The sequence below is a fragment of the Callithrix jacchus genome, chromosome 11 (assembly GCF_049354715.1).
Source record: "Callithrix jacchus isolate 240 chromosome 11, calJac240_pri, whole genome shotgun sequence".
NCBI classification, from domain to species: Eukaryota; Metazoa; Chordata; class Mammalia; order Primates; family Cebidae; genus Callithrix; species Callithrix jacchus.
In genome coordinates this window covers 56,281,888-56,305,386 of record NC_133512.1, presented here as the reverse complement: position 1 = coordinate 56,305,386, position 23,499 = coordinate 56,281,888, and the positions used below count along the sequence as shown (strand labels likewise).

Genomic DNA, 23,499 nt, shown 5'->3' with positions numbered 1-23,499 from the left:
ATAAATACATTTAGCAAACTCCTAGAATATAAAGTCAGTATACAGAAATCAATAATAATGAACAATTTGAAAATGAAAAAATTTAAAAAGCTTTACTTAAAATAACATCAATTTTTTAAGAAATTTAACAGATGATTTATAGACTTTACGCTGAATATATTAAAGCCTAGAAAGGGAATTAAAGACTATGTAAATAAATAATGAGATATACCACGTACATCTATTAGAAAACTCAATATTGTAAAGACAGCAGTCTTCTCCAAATGTGTAAATTCAGTACAATCCCACTCAAAACTGTAGCAATGTATTTTTTGAAGATACTTAGAAGCTTATTTTGAAATTGATAGAAAAAGCAAAAGATTCATAATAGCCAAAACATTTTTGAAAAACAGAGGATTTTTATACCTGATTTCACAAAGACTTACTCCAAAGCTACAGTAATTCATAAAGTATGGTACTGACCTAACAGTAGACATATAGATCAGTGCAACAGAAATAGACACACTTAAATGGACAGTTGATTTTTGAAAAGGGCAGTAAGGCAGTTCATTAGAAAAAATAGTTATTTTTAACAAATACTGCTAGTAAACTTAGATACAGGTATGAAAAGAAAAAGCCTTAACCCCTTGGTCATGCTATACACAAGAATATAAACAAACATTGTTTATTAAGACCTAAAGAAGTTCTTAAACTATGAAATTTCTTGGAAAAACTAGGAAAAAATCTTTGTGACATTTGGGTTAGGCATATGTGTCTTTGAAAAGATACAAAAAGCATGAAGCATAAAAGAAAATATTGATAAAATGGGCTTCCTGGTAGTTAACATTTGCTAAAGGAACAAAAATATGAAAAGGCAAGTCAGACCAAGAGAAATTTTTGCAAACCAGATTGAGAAAGGGCATAGTATAAACAACTCTTACAACTCAATAAGAAACCCACTTGAAAAATGGGAAGAGATTTTTTCAGTATCTGCATTGCAAAACAAGATATGAGAATGGCTAATTTGCACATGAGAACGTGTTGAGAAGAGCACACTGCAATACCTCTGCGCAACCACTAGAATGGCTAGTTAGAAGGACTGACAGTATTAAGAACTGGCAAGTTTGTGGAATCTTTTAGTGTGCTCCAGCTTCCATAGCAAAATATTGTAGACTGGGCTGCTAAAGAACAGAAATTTATTTATCACAGTTCTAGAGACTAGAAATTCCAAGATCAAGGTGGTGGCCAATTCATTTTCTGGCAAGGTCACCCTTCCTGGCTTGTAGGTGGTGGTTTTCTGCCTGCGTCTTCACATGGCCTTTCCTTTGATCATGTAGATAGCAGTAAGCTCTCTAGTGTCTCTTCTTCTTCTTTTTTTTTTTTTTTTTTTGAGAGGGAGTTTTGCTCTTGTTGCCCAGGCTGGAGTGCAATGGCACAATCTTGGCTCACTGCAACCTCAGCCTCCTGGGTTCAAGCGATTCTCCTGCCTCAGCCACCCAAGTAGCTGTGATTACAGGCATGTGCCACCATGCCCGGCTAATTTTTTGTATTTTTAGTAGAGATGGGGTTTCACCATGTTTGTCAGAATGGTCTCAATTTCTTGACCTTGTGATCCACCCACCTCGGCCTCCCAAAGTGCTGGGATTACAGGCATTAGCCACCCTGCCTGGCCCTAGTGTCTCTTCTTAAAATGGCACTAATCCCATTGTACCAGGGACCTACCCTCATGACCTCATCTAAAGCTGATTTTATCTCCCAAAAGCCCCATCTCCAAATATGATCACATTGGGGGTTAGGGCTTCAACTTAAGGGAAAACACAAATATTTAGTCCATAACATGGAACAACTAGAATTCATGTGCATTGTGTGTAGAAATGAAAACAGTACAGCTACTTTAGAAAACAATGTGGAAGCACCTTATAAGGTTAAAAACATATCTGGTATCTTAATTAGAAAGTCTAATTCTAGTTATTTACCTGAGAGAAGTGAAAATAATATATGTCTAGACAAGGACCTTCACATGAATGTTCATAGGGACGTTATTCAAATAGCTCAAAACTGGAATCCAAATGTTAATTGAATAAGTAAAGAGATTGTACTGCATTCATACTACTAAATACAATGAAGCAATAAAACACCGCAAAATACCACCAGACTCAACATGGATCAATCTCAAAAGCATTCTAAGTAAAACATATCAAACACAAAAGATTATATACTATGTTATTCCATTTATATGAAATTTTAGAAAAGGCAAAAACTATAATGAGAGAAAGCAAGTAATGGGTTAAGGGTGTGGGAAGGGGAAAAAGGCAAAGGGTATGAGGACATTTTTAATGGGGAAGGAACTCTTCTCTATATTATGGTGCTGGTTGCAAGAATGTATGCAACTACTAAATTCATCCAACTGTACTTAAAAAGACTGAATGTAATTTATATATAAATAATACCTTAATGAAAATAGAAGAAAAATTGATTGTTTATAAAACCTAGAGAAAATAAAATGTATTAATTATTATAAAATTGGCATATAAAATTAGTTCATGTTTTATTGCAGTGTTACAACACCACTATTTTCACTTAAGACTCTCTGACACATGTAAATAATTTCTCATTCTTGTATCTCAAATAGTAGAGAAAGAGGAATAATAAATGTTCATTTATGCTTACATGCATGTATAGTCATGTGTTCATACATAATTTCTATGACTGTTAATGAAATATATTTTATAGCTTACTATTAATAATGTTTTAAATTTATTGGCTCATAGAGAACATTGTAACATTTTTTCAAATGCCTATAAGTATGTATGATTACCTCTAAATTAAATTTATTTTCATCAATGGAATCATCACACAAGAAGTTGACTTTTCATGTCTTATTCTTACCCTTCTCATTTATGCTCTTGTGTGAAGGTTTTTATAAATGCTTTGGCTTTTTTGTATGAATAGAGTTCTATCTATACAGTGAAATGTTTACCAAGTCTAATAGAAAATTGTATTGATTTTTGAATGAGGATTTAGGCTGTTGCTAATTTGTATAAGAAAAATAAATGAGCAAAAATATAAATAACTTTACATTGTTCTGCTGCTACATGAACACAGCACAGCATACCTTACATACAACAGGGTGTAATATCTTTATCTAAAATCTCAAGTTTTACAACTAAAAATAATGACTCATGAGAAAGAAATTCTGGAGAACTAGCTCCTGATAATCTTCAGATTGATAGATGTTAGTGTGCCGTGTAAATGCACACAGGTCAATGTTTCTTTGGTTCCTTTGAGATTTGAGTTCTTTGCTTGATGTGTTAGAATTTGTAAATGCAATATGGAAACCCTCTGAAGGCTAAGTATCTGAGTGAAAACTTATCATACACTTTGGTTAATTTGAAGATGTAACATTTGCAAGATGATCTCTAGAACGATGTAACAAGCCCTTTTCTTTTTCAGTTGGAATCAACAGGACTCGGCCTTAGTAGTAGTAGACTAAGAACAACGCTAAACAGAATACAGGAAAGCCTTATTGATCTAGTAAGTAATAAATTGGAATCCATTCTTTTGGAGTATATAAAATGGAAATTAGCTCTTCAATCAACTTCATGTAAATGTTTATCTATATGTATATTGAGTAGCTGAGTCCTCAGAATTAAATGAGTGCATATAGGAAGTAAAACAGAGGTTGCTTATAGTCTGATCAGAGAGAAACTAGTATACATGAAAGAATGTGATATTGGGCATACATCAAACACAAGTTCAAAGAGGAGAAAGGCTTATGTGAAAAACTAATAGTAGAGGAGGACTAAAAGAAGAAGTGACACTTGTGCTAGAGTTCAAAAATCAGGCATAGGATTAATGGGAAAGATAAAAGTCTTTGAATTAAGGTATACAGGATGAGCAAGGGTCTTGAGGTGGGTGCAGCCCAAAGTTTGACAGATCTTATGATTGGAACACTTGTCTATGCTGCAGAGTTAGGTTGCAGACAGTGTTTGAGACACTTTATAAATGGCTTTGAAATTCAAGGAGAGTTTGGGTTTAGTTTGCTGTGTAGTAGGGAGCCTGGTTCTTGATGGTTGTCACAGGATGAAATGCATGTTTTAAGAAGATAGGTTAGACAGCAACACAGGGTTGACCTACAGTGTTTCAGCTAATGTAAGCATTTAACATGAGAAAAACTTTTTTCTTGTGGTTGGTCACTATAGCCAGTAATTTTTGTTGTTCAGACGTTTCTCTGCATCTACTTTAATCCCAGGCTTCTCTGAATTTTCCTTTATTCCTTGAACCTAACACAAGCAATCATTTTCTTCCTTTTTCATAAGCTCTATATTATGTGCATACTTCTGTTATTGAAGCTTTTATAAAACCAGGATTATTAATTCTTTTAAGAAATACTTATTGCAACAATTGTTATGTGAGAGGCATTGTTATAGGGCTGGGAATTCATCAGTGCACAGAAGAGATATTTCCTGTCTTGGAACTTTCATTTTTTTGGAGCAGAAAGACAAATGTATAATATAGTGTCAGATACTCATGAGTACTCAGATGAAACTGAAGCAGAGTGATATGATGGGGATTTTAAACAGAGGTGTCAATAAAGTGAGAGAGGCATGTGCTGATATCTCAGGTGAGTGCTGCTTGGGCAGAGGAAATAACTGGTATCCTTCTTTCTTAAGATCACATTTTTAAAAAATATAGTCACTTACGTTGGCATATAGCATTGCTTCAGTAAATGTTCATAGAGTAAATAAACATACTCCAGTACCTGAGTTTCTTGTTTCTTGGCTTAACTGGACTTGTTTTTCTTGGTTTTGATATTTGTTTAATCCTTGATCTTCTTCAATTTTAGAGTCAAGGCTCCTTATCTGATCCAGCCTTTTTGTTTTTGTTTTTCTTTTTTTTTTTTTTTTTTGTTTTTAGTCTTTGTTTTGTAAAATCCATTGGCTTTCAGCTCCACTTGCAGTTTTCTGTGTTTCCATTTTTATTCTTCTTATTTGGTACTTAAGTATAACCTTGAGTTTGAGATCTTACTCTCTACATCTTAGTCCACAACTGAAGTTTTTCTTGTTTCTGACTGTAAGCCCCAAGATCGACGGGCCAAATTTTACCACTAGAGTCATTTACTCTGGCATTTCTGTGTCATCCCTGCTAGCTACTGTCTTGTGATCATCAAACTCCAGTTCTAGAGTTGACCCTTAAGATGTGAATTTCTGCTTCAGGTTTTGCCACATGGTGTATAATGAATTATTACTCATACCAATCAACATTGGTTTATTATTTTAGAAAATATATTTGTCATTTACTACACATTGCTTGATAGGATTTTTTAAGCTGGTATGTATTAATTTTCTTCACTTCATTAATTTGCATTTACATTGACAGTATATTAATTGTAAATTAATCATTTACATTGACAGTACAGTAATTTCTTACTGTTCAATACATTCTTTGGCTATTAAAATAATTTATAGCTTAATCAATCTGAAACCAACTAGATTGAAGTAATATCTTATATTTCTCTTGCATGTCAGTTAAAATCTTAATAAATACTTTTTGATAATATTATTTTCTCCATATAGATATTCTAAGTTTTACTTTTCTTTAAGCTGTAAAAGGCAAAATGGAATCACTGTGGTCTTAAAAAGGCCACCCAAAATAATTTATCATATAAATTCAATGTAAACTAAGAAAATGCGTTTGTCACATAAAATAAAAGTTTAAGAAAAGTTGTCTAACAGGAAAAGTAAGAAAGGAGGCTGGTATATGTGATAGTGACAACAGAAATGTGAATTTTAGTTACCCATTTGGTAATGCTAACTAAATTTTTTACTTTAAGACCTTTAGCCAACTTTTTTATTTTGATTGATTTATTGATTTATTTTTGAGACAGAGTCTTGCTCTGTCACCCAGGCTGGAGTGCGTGGCACAATCTTGGCTTACTGCAACTTCCATCTCCCGGGTTCAAATGATTCTTTTGCCTCAGACTTCCGAGTAACTGGAATTATAGGCGCCCACTACCAGGCCTGGCTAGTTTTGTATTTTCAGTAGAGATGGGTTCGCCATGTTGGCCAGGCTGGTCTCAAACTCCTGACCTCAGGTTATCCTCCCACCTCAGCCTCCCAAAGTGCTAGGGTTACAGGCATTAGCCATTGTGCCTGGCCCTTTAGCCAACTTTAATTCTTTGACAATAAAAAGTACTTTAAATTTGTCCAGAAAAATTCATAAATATGAACCCTCTTTGGAGTAGTACCTTGGTGGCAAGAAAGGCTAAAAAATATTACTTTCACCATGAGAATAAAGGTGGTTAAGGTTTCATTTCTCAGTCTTTAAAGGGTTATATCCTTTACTTATTGTACTCGTGTAAACTGAAACACCTAGTTTAGGAGCTTTTTAAGTACGCAGTAAGCACATACCATTTATTTATGTCAGCTTGACATTTTCATGACTCTCTTGTTCTCTTCAAGTGTGTTTTTCTAAACATAAACACAGAACTTTAGTGTTTAAGCAAATAATTATCAGAAATTTTATGCCTCAAATGCCATGCATACAACTGAGAACAAAGGAAGATATTTTAATGAAAACCTTTTGAAGTGGGGGCAGCAATTCTAGTGATCTAAAGAACACTTGTGAAGGAGCTCCCTGAGTAAAAGGGATCTCAACGCATTTGTGTTGGAGGCACTAAGGAGGTAGTTAGGTAAGTACTTTTGGCTCCTCTTGTCATAAGAGAGATAACTGTATTCTCTCAGGCTGTAGATATACCCTCTCCTTGCTTCCATTATCTTCTAGAGTTACCTCTCTGTTCTATTCCTAATTAACTAGTTAGTACCTAAATTCAGAGAAACTTTTAGTTTTATAAATATGTTGGGTATATGATAACTAATCAGAAAGAATGAAATTCAAAAGTAACTGCTGTGGTTAAGTGTGTGGTATTCATGGGATCCTTGAGCTATTTTGAGTTTGAGATTGTACAATATTGTCAGAAAGTTCATACCAGATTTAGTTTAATTACAAAATATTTTATAAGGAGAAGTGTTTGATGCGTAGAAGGAGTTTTGTTATACTACTGAAGCATAATCTTCCAAGTTTTTACTCACAGAAGGAAACTTATCTGTGCTTGTTTAATCTGTACAGCGTTCCTGCATCCCTAGTAACTGTCAGCTTCTGCTGGAACATCTCCAGTGTGGTTTTTTGGGAACTCATAACCACCCAAAGCAGCCCTTCTTGCCTTAAGTCTGCCTGATAGAATAGGCTTTGTTATGATGTCGCCAAATATGCTTCTCTCTTGAACTGTTTTCTGTTGTTTCTTTTTCTACCCCTTTTGGACCACTTTGACTAGCCTAGCCATTTTGCCCAAGTGAATCATTTCTTCTCCTAGTTGCTTTATTCATTTTACATGTTTCAGAGTTTTAGGTCTCCTCATCAGTCTTTGACTTGTTCTGAAATAGATGTTTACAGTGTGAACTAAGAAGAAAATTGAGAGCACTGTTAAGAGGTATTGGAAACAGACAGAAAACTAGGAGCTATGTGATTAGGTTGCAGGATGGGATACAAGATAGTTGGATAGCTATCTTTCTTACTAATTCATTTGACAAAACATATTGCATGCCTAGATACTTTGTGGTAGACTGATGGTCCCCAGAATGGAGGAGGCAGTTAAGGAATAAAGATCTAATTTAACATCAGATTATGTTGAGATCAATGAAGAACTAGGTGAGAAGGACAGAGAAAAAAGGATGCAATTTTATTTAGGCAGTTAGAGAAGATCCCTCTGGGAAGGAACACTGAAGCAGATCTCTAAAGGAAATAGGAGAGTGGGCCACCCTTATTCAACAAATGTTTATTTCTTACCTGTTTGTTGAACACTATATATGGTGCCAAGCACTATTGTAGAAATTAAGGATACAACTGTAGGGGAAGGTGGGGAAGCCAGACAAAACTCCCTACTCATGTGGAATTTATTTTCTAGTAGCGGGGGGGAAGATATTTTGGGGAAAAGTGTTTTAGGCTAGAGTCAGTTATAAACAGGTAATATCAATGGCAATGGGTTTAGGTTTTTTCCTAGAAGGAATGGATTGAGGCTTTAAAACCAGAGAGTGTTATGATCACATCTCTATTTGAGAAAGTTCACATCACTTTTGTAGAAAAATTGAGCCAGTTAACTGTGTGGAAACTGGCATAAAAATAGGAGAGGCTAAAGACAGGGCTCTATTCGTGGACTTTTAGAATAGTCCAGTCAAGACTGCTAAGGAGCCTGCAACCTGTTTAAATAACATCAGGAAGGAACAAACAAGAGAGATGTCTGTTTAGGCATGTTTTACCGATTGGATGTGGAAGGTGAGGAAGAAGGGGAGTCATGAATGACTCTATGGTTCCTTACTTGGTTCTTTCAGTAACTACCAGAATTAAAGAGCATAGACAACCTATTGGTGCCAAACAGTATTTAATTTTGTGAATTCTTATCTTCCCCCACTCCCCGCCATGGAGTAGGGTTATTTCCTTTTTAGAGGGAAATGAATAATGGAGATATGACATTGATTAACTTGCATGGTTCCATGATCCTACTTCTCCCTAGAGGAAGCACAGTTATTCCCAAACTAACTTTTAAATGCCAATTGAGTAACTAGAGATTGAAGAGAGATACTGTCTTTAGGAGAAGATAGGAAATAAAAAAAGAACTAGAGAATTAAACCATTTTCTAACTTGAAAGATTTTGTGATTTTTATTTGCATTTTGCTAAATTTATAGGACTAAATTGTACTCCTAGAGACTTATACATTTGATGTCTCACTTATTCATATGGAAAATAATTGGAGATTTGTTACTATAAAGTTGCTTTAAAAAGTAATGTAGCTTTATATTTTGTACACTTTAAGATTTGTTTATATCCAATTTTTGTGCTAAATTTTGAGTGTCCTTTAAAGCTGTTTTATTTGCATTTAAACATTTAGTTGTGCTATCTGCCTACTGTTCTCACCTTTAAACTCCATAATAGAGATAATCACGGAGTGTTTTCCATTCTGAAAGTAGTACGTATACTGCTGGGGCTGTATTATATAATGTTTAGCATCTCTTCTAACTCTGTCATCCTATGATTCAATCAACATTTTAAAACTTTGAGTGGGGGCAGGGGTTAACTTGTATGCAGGTTAACTTTAAAAAACAGAACAGCACTTTTGTACTATGAGCTATTGCTTAACTTACATCGCTTTTATTCTGTTTTTTCTCTTTGTAAATTTATCTTATGGAACTTTTTCAAAATGTAACGAATGGAGTTTGTTGCCATGTCATTACTGCAAAACTCTATACTTAACCAAAAGTATGATGTCCATTTGTAATTCAAGCTCATTGTTATTAGAAATATATTTGGTTATAAAAGTTATTAATGGCCTTCACAGTGAAGTGACTCTGGATTATACCGTCATCAGCAATGTTGATTCCTGCGGTGTCACTACCTCTACCTCTCTCCTTTGTGCCCTAGAAAAGAATAATTAAAACTCTCTTTCTCTAAGGTGTAATGCAGCAACTATTCAAATAACTGTTATGATGATGTCAGTATTCAAAACAGACTTCCTTTATGTTTGCTGTACAAAGGGAAACTTATTCGCCGAAATGTATCTTTATTGAAATATTTGGAGTTATTGATAACTCGAACTGGCAGTCTTCTGCTACTCTGTCAGCCACTCCAAGTAGCCAGCCTAGCGCATCTTTATCCACGATCTCAAGATACTTCCACCCTCCTGCCAAAAAAAAAGATAGCCAGTGTGCCAGTGAGTTGAAGTTTTTGTTAACTCTTTGCTAAGAGCTTAGAAACAATTGAGTCCCCTGCTATCTACTGAGGAGAAGTTGAGTAAGTGTATCTTTGAAACTCTTCCTTTGCCAACCTGTTTGTTTATATTATAGGATATGTTTTTATAAAGTCCAAGAATGTACATAACTCATATCCAAGGCGCTCCTTGCCTGGCATGAGAATACCTAGAAAAGTAAATTAGTAATGAGAAGATTTCTAGTGACTATATCATCAGATGAAAGTAAAACTGAGAAATTTGAAGTCTAATGAGTTATCCTGACCACAAATTAGACTGCGTCACTCCTGTTGACTACATGGCTATGTACCTGAATCCGTGGTTCTCTCCTGGATGGTGCTGAAGGGTCCAGCACCCCCTGCTTCCTGGGTATCCCTTTCTTTTGTTCACATTGACTGTCTTCCTTCTTATCAGTAGTCTGTCCCCAGACATATATAGTACAGTTGGCTCTTTTCCGGTTTATAACTTCATTCCAGTCCTGCCTTTTTGAGATGATATACCAAGGTAACCTTGATTAGAATTTGGGTGTGAGATGGTTAATAAAACCATAATTTTGGATTTTATCAGTGTGGTTCTCAAGGGGTAATCATATTTCTCTCATTAACAAGTTCTCGAGGCCCATCTCACTATTGTCTCTATGAAACATCCGTCAATTCATAAAGAGTCCTTGTGTTGGCAGACTTTAGGTCATGCATAGATGGTGGCATATAGAGTTGGATGATATTATATAGGCTTATTCTCACTTAGGATTAAAAAAGGAGGTTCCAATGGTTACAAAACATGAATGCAGGATAAAAAGAACTGAAACTAAATGTAATTAATGTATGCCCCAAGAGTATTTTAATTGTAGTTCTATTTTTGTCAAAATCAGGTGGTTTATTACTGTTAGATTTGCTATTCCAGGTTGTATGTGTATTCTATTTTCAGGAAGTTTCAGCTGATCCTACTGCCACGCTCACAGCAGCAGAAGAAAGAAAGGAGAAGGTGCCAAGTCCACACCTCAGTCACTTAGTGCTTTTGACATCTGGGGATACACTGTATGGGTTGGCAGAAAGAGTGGTAGCCACGGAATCCTTGTAAGTTGTTCAGAACAGTTGCATTGCCATTAAATATTTAAGAAAGTTTATGAAAGTAAGCATTGTTTAATTAGACTTCTAATTAGCTGCATACATCTACCACTTCTAGATATCACTTATATGTTTCTGAGAAGTATATTCTAACACAGATTACCACTTGATTTTTTAAACTGCATGGTTGGTTTTCAGTTATAGAAATGGAGAGAAGGAAACCTTTTAATTTTCAGTCTTTAACAACATGATCCTTGCTTTAAGTACAACTCTAAAAAGCATTATACTATGCTTCATACTTCCCTAGAGAAAATGATTCATGATTCTAGAGAAGCTGTAGTTACAGTGTCAGTTTAGTGTTAAGTGTAGTTGACCCTTGACATCAATAAGAATGTTTCCTGGCCTTTATAAATCCCCAAAATTATTAATACAATTAATGCACATGACTTCTTCTACATTTCTATAAAATGTAGGCCAATATAACCTAAGAGTTTTTGCATTAATAACAAAAAGCAAAAAAGACAGTGCCTAGTTGCAGTGCATCTGCAGGCAGTAGTTCAGGCTCCTTCACCAGCCCAATGACTCCCATTCCCTGAATCCAGCCTCCAGTACTTGTTGTTCATTTGTAATACTCAGCCAAGTTAGTTTGCTGCCTGTTAGGAATGTTTGGGTTACTTCTGAAAAGTGTCAGGTGTTGAATCTGAGCTTTCAAGAGTCCGTTGTATATAACTGAGTGAGATCTTTAAAAGAAATCCTTTAAAAAATACCCTTGTATTCTTTTTCAACCTGCTACTCTGGGCTCACATCTTACAGCTGAAGTACACGACTCTACAACTCATCATAACTTGCTTGGCTCCTTTGAATTGCCCTTCTTTTACCTCAACTTCCATTCAGTCATAAACTCAGCATTATTTATTGTGTAGATTGTAAATGAACATGTCAAGTGGTAGTACAGGGTCATTCACTTAAGTGAAAAGTAATTTTAATTGTTAAAGTTTTGCTCAGAAATGTTAAAAAATAGTTATACAAAAACATGACAGGCTCTAAATCCTACACAGTTTGTTTACAGAGTGGGTTATTTATTTCCTTTAGGGTATTCTTGGCTGAACAGTTTGAGTTCCTTCAGCCACATCTGGATGCTGTGATGCCTGCAGTCAAAAAGCCCTTTCTTCAGCAGTTTTATTCTCAGGTCAGAGATGGTCTTGTATGTTATTTCAACTGTGAGCAAGATAGGACTGTCACAGATTATTTATATTTTTTGTTTGTTTTTAAACTAGAAGTTAGTCTTCAAAGCCCAGGAGAGCCAGATAGAATATTCATTTATTCAGTCATGAGTTTCTGCATTACATACATACTATTGAGCAGCTCATGTAACTTTTAGACTATTGAGAGAGATAACACCAGTTAAAACTATTAAAATAGCCGGGTGCGGTGGCTCAAGCCTGTAATTCCAGCACTTTGGGAGGCCGAGGCAGGTGGATCACGAGGTCAAGAGATCGAGACCATCCTGGTCAACATGGTGAAACCCCATCTCTACTAAAAATACAAAAAATTAGCTGGGCATGGGGGCACTTGCCTGTAATCCCAGCTACTTGGGAGGCTGAGGCAGGAGAATTGCCTGAATCCAGGAGGCGGAAGTTGCAGTGAGCCAAGATCGTGCCATTGCACTCCAGCCTGGGTAACAAGAGTGAAACTCCGTCTCAAAAAAGAAAAAACCTATTAAAATAAAGAATGATAAGTGCTGTGGTAAGGGGAAAGTGCCATAACAATGTTTTTAACCCATACTGGAGAAGGAGAGAGGCTCTGGGTGGGAGAAGGTCATCTAGAAAGGCTGTCTAGAGGAAGTAATGTTTAAACTGGACCAGCAAGGTAGAGAGAGTGAATGAGGGATGGATCCCAGACAAAGGGAATGGCATGTGTGAAGACCTTAAGGTGAGAAAGAGCATGGTGCGTGCCAGCAGCTGAGGAAAGCTCAGCGTGTTAGAGCAGGGAGGAGGGCTGGGGATGAAAAAGATGGCTGGGGCAATCAGCAGGGGCCACTACGATATAAAGCACCCCACTTCAGGAGTTGGACTTTATTTGGAGGGCATGGAGGCTCCTGGAGGGTTTGAAACAGGTAAGTGGCATGGTCAGGTGTGTGTTTTAGAAAGAGTTTTCTGGTGGCATTGTGAAGAAAAGATTGTAGATGGCAGTCCTAGAGACAGATAAACTCATTTGAAGGCTACTACAGTATTGCAACGGAGAGATAATGGAATCCTGACATCATACAGTGAGAGTGGAAATGGAGAGAAATGGAAGAATATGAGAAGTAATTGCTAGGTTCCATGAAAAGCTCTAGTTCTTTTACAGTCACATTGTCAATGGCCTCAAGTTTATTGAATGTCTCCAAATTATGTTTTGAGTAAAGCCTTTTCCCTCACTCAAATATTTAAAATATTTTCATAATTTAAATCTCCAAATATATAGTGTTTTATTTTCAGATATGATGTATACTGGAAATGGGCAAATATTTTTTATCAATATGATACTTTTAGAAAATAACTGTTTTCATTTCTGTGAAATTTATTTCAGACAGTCTCAACTGCCAGTGAACTACGCAAACCAATTTACTGGATTGTAGCTGGTAAAGCCATTGATTATGAACAGATGCTGCTCCTAATGGCTAATGTGAAATGGGATGTAAAAGAAATTATGTCACAGCACAACATATATGTAGATGCACTGTTAAAGGCAAGTGTTCTGGGAAACACTTTTGCTAAAGATCAGTCTACTAAGAGAAGTGTTCTTTTATTGCAGTGGCTCTAAAATATAAGATTATAGTTACTACCACATTTCTAGCATTGTGGCATTAAAGCTTCTAAATTGAAATAGACTTACTTTCTGAATTTGTCTTCTATTAGATCTAAGAATACGTCATAAATTTTTTTGGCTTTGATCACTAATTTCCCATTTTGAGTTGTTATATGTTGTGGCTGACTTTCATATTATGTAATCTCAGTAGCTATCCCTATAGTGACAAGAAGATATTTCTGTTTAATTAGAAATGATTTCTGTAGTTTAGTGTAATATTCATTAGCAAGAGACTATGCCTCTGATTATTCTGAGTAGAAATCACACTACTTTTGAAGTGTGTGATACAAACACCCCTTTGCAGTCAGTGACCTGTGTTCATAAGTTTCCTGGAAAGAATTTTGGGTCTTTTTTTTTTTCATTTATGCATGAATAGATAGCTGTAGGTCACCTGACATGTGTCACACACTGATAGAAGTCCTGGCAGTATAGCTATAAATTCAGGAACTTATGTGCCCTCAAGGAATTTACATTCCAGGGCAGAGATAGCAGTAAACAGATAAACTGAGATAAAATGTCAGATGATGAATAATACTGTGAAAAAAAACAAGATCATGTGAAGAGTCAGAGAGAATGCCAGGATGTGGGTGGAAGAGAAATGCCATGTATTTGTGGTGCTCAGAGAAGGACCCTGGTAAGGTGAGACTGGAGATGAGGCCTGAGGGAAGTAAGGAAATAAGCTGTGGACCTGTCAACCCATGGCCCATGACCTACTGACCCACGAATCGGCCCGGCCCTCCAGTACACCATGTCTGGCTCCTCCAGCATCTCCGCTATGAAGAAAGTGGTTCAATAGCTCCAGCTGGAGGCCAGACTCAACCACGTAAAAGTTTCCCAGGCAGCTGCAGACTTGCAACAATTCTGTCTGCAGAATGCTCAACATGATCCTCTGCTGACTGGAGTATCTTCAAGTACAAATCCATTCAGACCCCAGAAAGTCTGTTCCTTTTTGTAGTAAAATGAATCTTTCAAAGGTTTCCCAAACCACTTCTTATGATCCAGTGAATATTCAAGAGAGCTCCATTTGAAGCCTGTACAAAAGCTTATCCCTGTAACACTTGTGCCATAATATACAAACTTCTATTTCTGTCAGTCCTTAACATCTACCTCTCCGAATTTTCATGAATTTCTATTTCACAGGGGTAATTGTTTTATATACACTGGCAGCAGCATACAATAAAACTTAGTAAGAAAAAAAAAAGGAAATAAGCTGTGGAAAGAGCATCTGAGAAAATGAAAGCAACTTTAAGAAAAAAATTTGTTTTCATTTTTGTCAATGAAAAGAAAATTGTCCCTTCATAAACTCCTTACTTTAATCTCATTTACACCATCATTCTTACCTGCTTAGATCAAGTCAACAAATAAGAGCCTAGGACATCTGAGAACCAGCAAACAGAGCCGTAGATTTAAAATGGAGATGGTAATGGAGTTCTTCAGTCACCCAACTCCCTGCAATTTATGGTCCTCTTCTGGAGGTTGAAAACTTTGAGGCTGTCTCCAAACTCCAGGTCTAATCATGCCAATATCAGTCAGCAATTGCTAGGAATTTCTATAGAGATCTTAGCAGGGAGTGACACCAGTGGTGCTCTGTATTTGCCACTCTGGAATTCAGAGATCACTGACCTTGAAAAATAATTAAAAAAAGAACTTGGTTTCTAGAGTACCAGGAAATTTCAATTGCAGATTTTCATTTGGAATGTAAAAGATGAATGTAATTTATAAATACATTCTTTCTTTTTAACAATTCTGTTTTTGAAAAATTGAATCAATTTTTATGACATGTTGTCTTAGTCCTTTGGGATACTACAACAAAGTTCCACAGACTAGGTCGCTTATAAACAGCAGTTATTTCTCACAGTTCTGGAAGTTGGGAAGTTCAAGATTGAGATCAAAGCTCAGGCAGATTTGGTATCTGGAGAAGGCCCAATTTCTCATAGATGTCACCTTGCTGTACCTTCACATAGTGAAAGAGGCAAGGCAGCTATCTGGGCTTTTTAAGAAGGATGTTAATCCCCTTAGAGCTCTGCCCTCAGGACCTAATCACCTTTCAAAGGCCCCACCTCCCAACACGGTCACCCTGGGATTAGGATTTCAACATAATGAATTTCGGGAGAACACAACATTCAGACCATAGCACATACTAACCATGGTACTTATAGGGGTGGAAAAAAAAAAAAAGACTTGCGTGCTCAACAAATACACATACTATGATGTTTCAGTTATTCGTCATTCCAGTTATAAGAAAGAACTTGTGTTATTCAGATTATTAACCTGAGTCCAATTTTTAGTAGCTTAAGGCCTTCTTTAAGCATATAGGCTAATTATCTTTTGTCCTTTCTATTACTTTTCTAAGTCTAACCATCTAAGTCTTCTCAGCCTGCTTATGTTGTCCCAAAAGAATCATAAGAAAAATGTATGATTCCTTTTTTACAAGCATTTTTGAACACTGAATTTAGCAATAAGTAGAATGTTTTTGTACAGAAAGCATTTTGTACATATAGCTTTATCTTTTAAATATAATATTGATGAAAAATATTGAATTATGACTTTTGAAATCCAAAGCAGTTTAAGGAATGTGTAAATATAGTAACAAATACTATCACTCTCTAGATCCATGAAATGTAACAACAGATAAAAAGCAATTATTTATTTTTGATTTTCAAAGTTAAACTTCATGAATTGACAATCTACTTTTTAATAATTAAAGGCAACGAATTTTTAAAAATAAATTAGCAAGAAAAATTGTGATTTAGGAAATAGCAAAAGAGCAGAGGATAACACAATCATTATTTAATAGCCTGAGTCCTGATCAGATTAGATTTTTTTTCTCCTGTATGTTATTAGAAAAGGTGAACACATGTCAGTCTCGTTAAATATTGTGTAGCTTCTCTATTCAGGTAACTATAAAGAAAAAAATCTCATTTTAAGCCTTCTTATATTTGAAATACACTGCCAGGGAAGAGTCAACAGCATTTACTTCTGTAAATGAGTATATTTATATAATAATAGTCCAAAGAGACCAAAAACACATTAATTGAAGGCTAAGCCATCTGCTGTTCCCATCTAATTATTGAAGTTGTCTATTTAGTGCGATCATGTCATAAAGTTAGATGGTAAAAGTATTTAGTTTTTCTGTAAGTAATAGAATTTATTTTATGTTTTATTTTTTCTTTGGTACTAAAAATTTGCAGCTAGAATATGATTTTTTGATCATTTGGTATTCAGGTTGAGCATCCCAAATTTGAAAATCCAATATTTGAAATACTCCAGAAGCTAAAACTTCTTGAGCTCCAGCATGACACTCAGAGGAATTGCTCATTGAAGCATTTCAGAATTCTGATTTGGGATTTGCAGATTTGGGATGCTCAACCAGTAGGTATAATGCAAATATTCCAAAACAGGAAAAAAATCCAGAGTCAAAAAATATTTCTGGCCCCAAGCATTTTAGATAAGGAATTCTCAACCCATATAATGATTTACTTTTAAAAAATGTTTAGGAAAGATGATTATTTATTAGATTGCACTCTGAGGTGTATAGCTACAAATTACAAATGGTTCTGAACTAAAAGTATATCAAACCACGTTTTTAAATCTGGGTTTCTTGAAGATATTTTTAAAGTCAAATTAGGTCATTCAGCTCTATTAATCTATACAACAACCATAGGAAACTTTGAGACATTTCAACATCGTTATCATTGTTTAATCAGTTAATGACGCTTACTTCTTTTGCAATAAAATGTAGTGTACTCTGTACTATAATATAACCTATTAAAACTATTGCATATATGTTTTTAAGACCCTCACACTAAGTGCAGATTATCTTTTTTGATTATCTTGGTTTGAGTCTGAGTTTCTAGATCTTTTTTATTTAAACTGTTTTTATGGGCAAGCATTGTGGCATTTTAATGATATTCACAAATGGCTACTATTTATCTTCTTAGGAATTTGAGCAGTTTAACAGGAGGCTAAATGAAGTTTCTAAGAGAGTTCGAATACCCTTGCCTGTGTCTAATATACTTTGGGAACACTGTATACGATTGGCTAATAGAACTATTGTAGAAGGGTAAGTTTTTCATGAAAGCATTATTTGTTTATTAGATGACAAATTGTAATACATGAATAACATATGGTATCACTAATGATTGGAGAGAATAAATAGAAATAATGGTAACCAGCAGACAAGTTTGAGATAAAATTAGAGAAGAAATCTTAGACCCCACCATTTCTGTCTCTGTCTCTGCTTTCTTTTCTTGCTGGTGGCATAGAAGCAGCTAGTAGATGAGTGAGGAATACAGAATCTAATGGTTATCTGAAAGTTAAACTAATAATTATTATTCCCTAATAATAAAATTATGATGATGATGATGTTATACCTAACATTTTTTGAGCATTAACTATGTGTTATTTAGTGAACCAAACATTTCACAGGATTATATCATCAAACCTGAAATAAATTTTCTTTGGTAGGTAATATGATTCTATTTCATCAATAAGAAAACCTAGGCTCAGAAACAGGGTAAAGAGGTTAGGTAACTTATGTAAGTTCACATAGTTTTTAAAGGCATATTTACTCCTGATTTCTCTTTCTTTTTCTTTTTTTTTTGAGATGGAGTCTTGCTCTGTTGCCCAGACTGGAGTGCAGTGGTGTGATCTGGGCTCGCTGCAGCCTCTGCCTCCTGGGCTTAAGCAATTCTTGTGCCTCAGCCTCCTGAGTAGCTGGGAATACAGGTGTGTGCCACCATGCCTGCTAATTTTTTGTATTTTTAGTAGAGATGGGGTTCCATCATGTTGGCCAAGCTGTTCTTGAACTCCTGCTCTCAAGTTCATCTGTCCACCTCAGCCTCCCAGTGCTGGGCTTATAAGTGTGAGCCACCATGCCCATTTGTACTCCTGGTTTCTAATGGCAAAATCAGCCCTCATAACACTGATATCATCATTAATAGTAATCACCATCATATCATTGTAAAGTGTATAAATCTTTCATGTGTTGAAGTTATAGGTCTAGTAATAGTAATTTTCCCACTTACTCAGAGAGCACGATTACTCTGCCCATAACATCAAGGATACAAATAAGAATCAGTAATACATCTGAAATATCCCTGAAAAGCAAACAGCTATTTCAGAGACCCTGCACAGTGCTCTAGAATTGCACATCAAATGAATTTTAACACTATCATTTGTCTGATTTTTCTTGTGCTCTCATTTTTTTATACAAAAGAACGAATTAGTAAATGGTAAGGTAACAGTGACAAGTTGACAACAGTTGTGCCACTCTGTATTGAAACCAACAGTGCTATGAATTATAAAACAGCTTTGTGTCAACAATCACGAATGAAGAGTATTTTAAATAAATTTGTTTAATAAAGTAGAAATATGAATAATATATGTAATGTTTCTGTATAACATACTCTTTGTTTTTAAAAAAGCTTGGTCACTTTAAATAAAATAAGCTTTCATTTTCTTGCAACTTTCCTTAGGATAAGTACCTCATTCCCTACGGTTAAATTTTCTATGTTCCGTATGATTGATTAAAGGAATGAAACACTGACTTAGTGAATAATAAAGTGATATACTGTTAGGGTTAGTATATTTGATTTTATTACTAGTTTACCTTGAAACACACTGTGTTTCAGTAGCATAGAATGTTAGAATAACTCTAAACTTTTTGTCAAATGAAATATGTATGTACTTTCTATGCTTGATTCTTACACATTTCAAAGTGTTCATGGGAGAATTGTTTCTTTTGCATTGAATACTTACAATACTGAACAGTTTTATAAAACTAAGATTACTTTGGAGTATTCAAAGCTTAGTTTTATAAAATAACTCTTGGCAGCCAGATCAACTGGAATACCAGCTTAACTTTCTTACAGACAATTATGTTAATTGAATATAGAAACCTGTCGTCTGTAGAACAACAAAGAGCCTTGAACTCATTCGATCTCTTTGCAAATGAGAAAACTGAGGCCCACATAGGTAAAAGGACGGCACAAACACAACCCAGTCTATCGGACTCAAGGCTTATCTTCTCCATTTCCTATAATCCTCTTATTTCTGGGGAATCTGTACAAATATAGGTTAGAGAAGACTTCAAATACCTGACAGTTTTTTGTTTCTAATTATCCTATAATGTATTTTTTTATTGTTTTGCATCTTAGATATGCCAATGTCAAGAAGTGCAGTAATGAGGGTCGTGCCTTGATGCAATTGGATTTTCAACAGTTTTTAATGAAACTTGAAAAACTAACAGATATTAGACCCATTCCTGATAAAGAATTTGTGGAAACTTATATCAAAGCCTACTACCTAACTGAGAATGACATGGAACGCTGGATCAAAGAGCACAGGGTGAGAGCTGGAAAACAGTTAATTAAGTTTTTATTCCTTTTTCTTTGTGCTGTTCTTGCCAGGTATGTTATTTAATTCAAAATCATGACAGTAAAATAGAAAGAAACATTTGCTTTTTTAATACAAATTATTTAGGTCATTCTTTACCATATTTGGATTAAGGACACTGTATCTAAGCAGTGCCCTTTGACTTATCAAATCTCTTTCAGCCCTTTATGAACTGTTACTGTAATTACCTAGAAATACAGCCAAAGTCAGAACATTACCTGTACTTTTCCTGTAACTGTAATATAGGAAAAGACTGAAGCTGATAAATACTAAGATTAAATACAGAAACCATGAAATGATTCATAAGCCATAATCTATTATGTAATTTAAACCTTCTCATACAAACTTTCTGGTACTTCTCAACAATGAAGTGGTAACATCCTACACACTGACATGTTTTAGTGATGATTGGAGACATTAATATTTAAATGGCTAAATTTAACTTGCATCTTACATTAGATTTTACCTTTAATATAGATTTATTTTTCTTTTATATGACTCTATAGATAAAGAAAAATACTATTGTTATGTAGGATGCCAAATTTTTGACACAGTTCAACTCAGTGTGCTTGGTATGGGAAGTTTTTCTGTTTATGGCTTGTGTTAAAATCATCACCAAATCCTCATTGCTTTAATAACCTAGGGTTCGCATTTACTTAACCTATGAACATCATGAGTAAAAGCCAAATCAAGTTTTATTTCATTTGGCTAAGAAAATAAAGCATTATTTGTATTTGTGTAAACCTGCTCAGGCTCATCCTTTCTGGTTTCAACACTGTAAAGAGATAAAGTGAACATTAGCCTAGAGCATTCACGTTGGCCTGAATTTTGTGTGAACGTCCCCACTCTTAGTCCGTTTTGGATCTTTAGAAGCAAAGCAGGAATGTGCGTTATTTTAAATGAGTTTGGCCAGTAAACCAGATTGAGAAAACCTTCACCACGTTTAGCCCCACTGACATTTGAGAACTGAAATGTTAAACCTAGATGCAGATGGACTGCTGAATGCTGCTAGAATCCATTTAGTAAAGTAAGCTGTCAACACTTCTGGGTTGGTACTGAGGAAAGGATTTGGGAAAGGAGTACAAAGTAGCTGAGGAGAAAAGGCACAGCTCTAAATATACATTATTTGATGCAAAAATGATGCCCATTTTTGGATTTCCTCTTTTAATATAGTGGAATGATTTTTTTTTTTTAGCTTCATACTTTGAAAGAGCTTTAACTGATTGATATTTGTAATTCAGTGACATTTTCCCAGCAGCAGGAGGGACTCTTTCTTGTCTTTGAAGGAAACTCCCCACAATGATGAGTCCAGTGATCACTGATGATGGATCCTTATTGAGTGCTAAATGGTTAAATGAGATTACTTACCAAGTAGGGATAGGTGCTCTCAGAGATGAGATATACAAACTGAGGAGTTTGCTAGGTTGTTAAAATCAATTCTTTCTCCTTTTTTGAAATTGTACTATCTTTATTTAGTGGTTACCTTCAATGAAGACAGGTTTTCCTTTCTTATTTGATAATTAGTACATAGCTGTCTTTCCCTATCTGAACTCTTGCTTTTCAACCTCCAGTACCAAGTCAATCAGCAGAAATTTATGATGAATCCCTGTTTATTCTCATCCAAGCAATTCAGTATCTGAAATTCAGGAACCAGATATATTTGGATAGCAAAAGATACTCATACTCTTAATTTTATTTGCAGATCCCAATTACAATAAAAAACACTGACTTTCTGATCCTTGTTACCTTATTCATTTGTTATATCTTAGAAGAGTTGTTCTGTTGTTGAAGATTTTGTTTTTAACTAAAGTGTTGGTAAAACATAGAGTGCCAGAAAAATACTTCCATCAGTAGCATTTAAAAAATTTGAAATGTTAGTGTATTTTGATAACACAATAACGAAGACTATCACAGAAAGAAGTATAAATTGTGATCGTCAAAGTAATAAGCATATGCATGTCAGATAACTTTGCTGTATTAAAACAGATTCTAGTGTTTACTGTTTCAAATGTGTGCTATAGTATGCTTATTCTCTCCTATTACAGTTCAGTAAACAATTTGTTTTCCATGTCCCAACTGTAATTTTCACTGCTTTTACTGGTTTATAGTGCTCAGTAACTATCCACTGCACATGAATATCCACCTGTTCTTTTGTTGCACTGATCAAATACATTCCTTTTAGAGTACTAAATTTGGATCTTTCTTCTTTGAGCAGGAATATTCAACAAAGCAGCTGACCAATCTGGTGAATGTTTGCCTGGGATCCCATATCAATAAGAAAGCAAGACAAAAACTTCTAGCAGCTATAGATGATATAGACAGACCTAAAAGATAATGAACACAGCTCTTTTTCCTCAATGGCATTGATCCTCTCTCAAAATATATGACCTGAAAGCCAGTTTTTTATGCACTTCTGATAACTATCTGCTAAGAAGACTTTGTGCATGGTTTATTTGACTGGAAAGTGGAAAACATTGAAATGTGTGTGATGTTCTCTTGACTTTTATATGCTGTGGTCTCTTCAACTTTTGGTCTCATTTGTTGTAATCTGAAATGATACTGTTGCCTTGTCATAACAATGGTTATGTGACTACAGATAGACATTTTACAGAATGTACCATGAGTATATAATTAGAAGAACAATGGCTTAATATATCTATGGGAAGTTTATGGAGAATGCAGTTGGCATTTTTCTACCCTCTGAGCTTGGTACTTAATAAGCATAATCTGAGGGTGAATGTATAGTATCTCCTAATTATGAGGACTGCATGAGAATTTAAAAGTACATGTAAGTAAAATAGTTGAAAAATCAGTATGTTTTCTGTTTTTAAAATGTCAAAGTTTATGTCAGGGTTAATTTAGTTATAACAAAGTCATAAATGATGAAATTTAATAAATATACTCTAGTATGATCAGTCTATGTGAGACTACATTTTGATTTTTTTGTGTGGCATGCAGATATAAAACTATAGTGCAGTTTTTAGCATGTTTTAATTTTAATTGTATTCTGAAACCAATGGTGAAAAGCAATTTCACTGAGTGTACCTTTTCAATGCCTGAGTAGCATAAAGAATCATAATTATGAGATTTTCTTTTATCTTTCTTTATAAAAATATGGGATTTTTTTTGGTTGAAAGTTTTGGTCTCTTTAAATTCAGATTTTGTTTTAGAACTGCAAAACCTAGGTTGACTGACTCAGGAAACAGTTGTCTGCTAGTCAGGCATAAATGTATGGTCGTATATTCACTCTTCTTAAATATCTGCTTTTGTAACAGAAATGTAAAATAATTTCAGTCTAGCCGATGATGAACTCTAGAATCTACTTAGTGAGTCTGTGCTGTTCCTCTAAACTTTGCCCTGAAGCCAAGGATCTTCTCCTAATATATGTGATATGAAAATCCATGTCC

General features: G+C 35.0%; 1 protein-coding gene and 1 pseudogene across 1 annotated transcript in view; both read left to right on the top strand.

Moving 5' to 3' along the window:
* Positions 1-23,012, top strand: part of VPS50 (VPS50 subunit of EARP/GARPII complex) — a 141,145-nt gene extending 118,133 nt beyond the window's left edge. Inside the window, exons 22-28 of the mRNA XM_002751602.7 lie at positions 3,433-3,513; positions 10,707-10,855; positions 11,939-12,035; positions 13,418-13,576; positions 17,638-17,759; positions 19,855-20,044; positions 22,308-23,012. Of these exons, the coding sequence (XP_002751648.2) occupies positions 3,433-3,513; positions 10,707-10,855; positions 11,939-12,035; positions 13,418-13,576; positions 17,638-17,759; positions 19,855-20,044; positions 22,308-22,427 (918 nt within the window). The 3' untranslated portion in view covers positions 22,428-23,012. The remainder of the gene's footprint in view (positions 1-3,432; positions 3,514-10,706; positions 10,856-11,938; positions 12,036-13,417; positions 13,577-17,637; positions 17,760-19,854; positions 20,045-22,307) is intronic.
* Positions 14,325-14,791, top strand: LOC108592873 (guanine nucleotide-binding protein G(I)/G(S)/G(O) subunit gamma-5 pseudogene; annotated as a pseudogene).
* Positions 23,013-23,499: the final 487 nt, after the last annotated feature.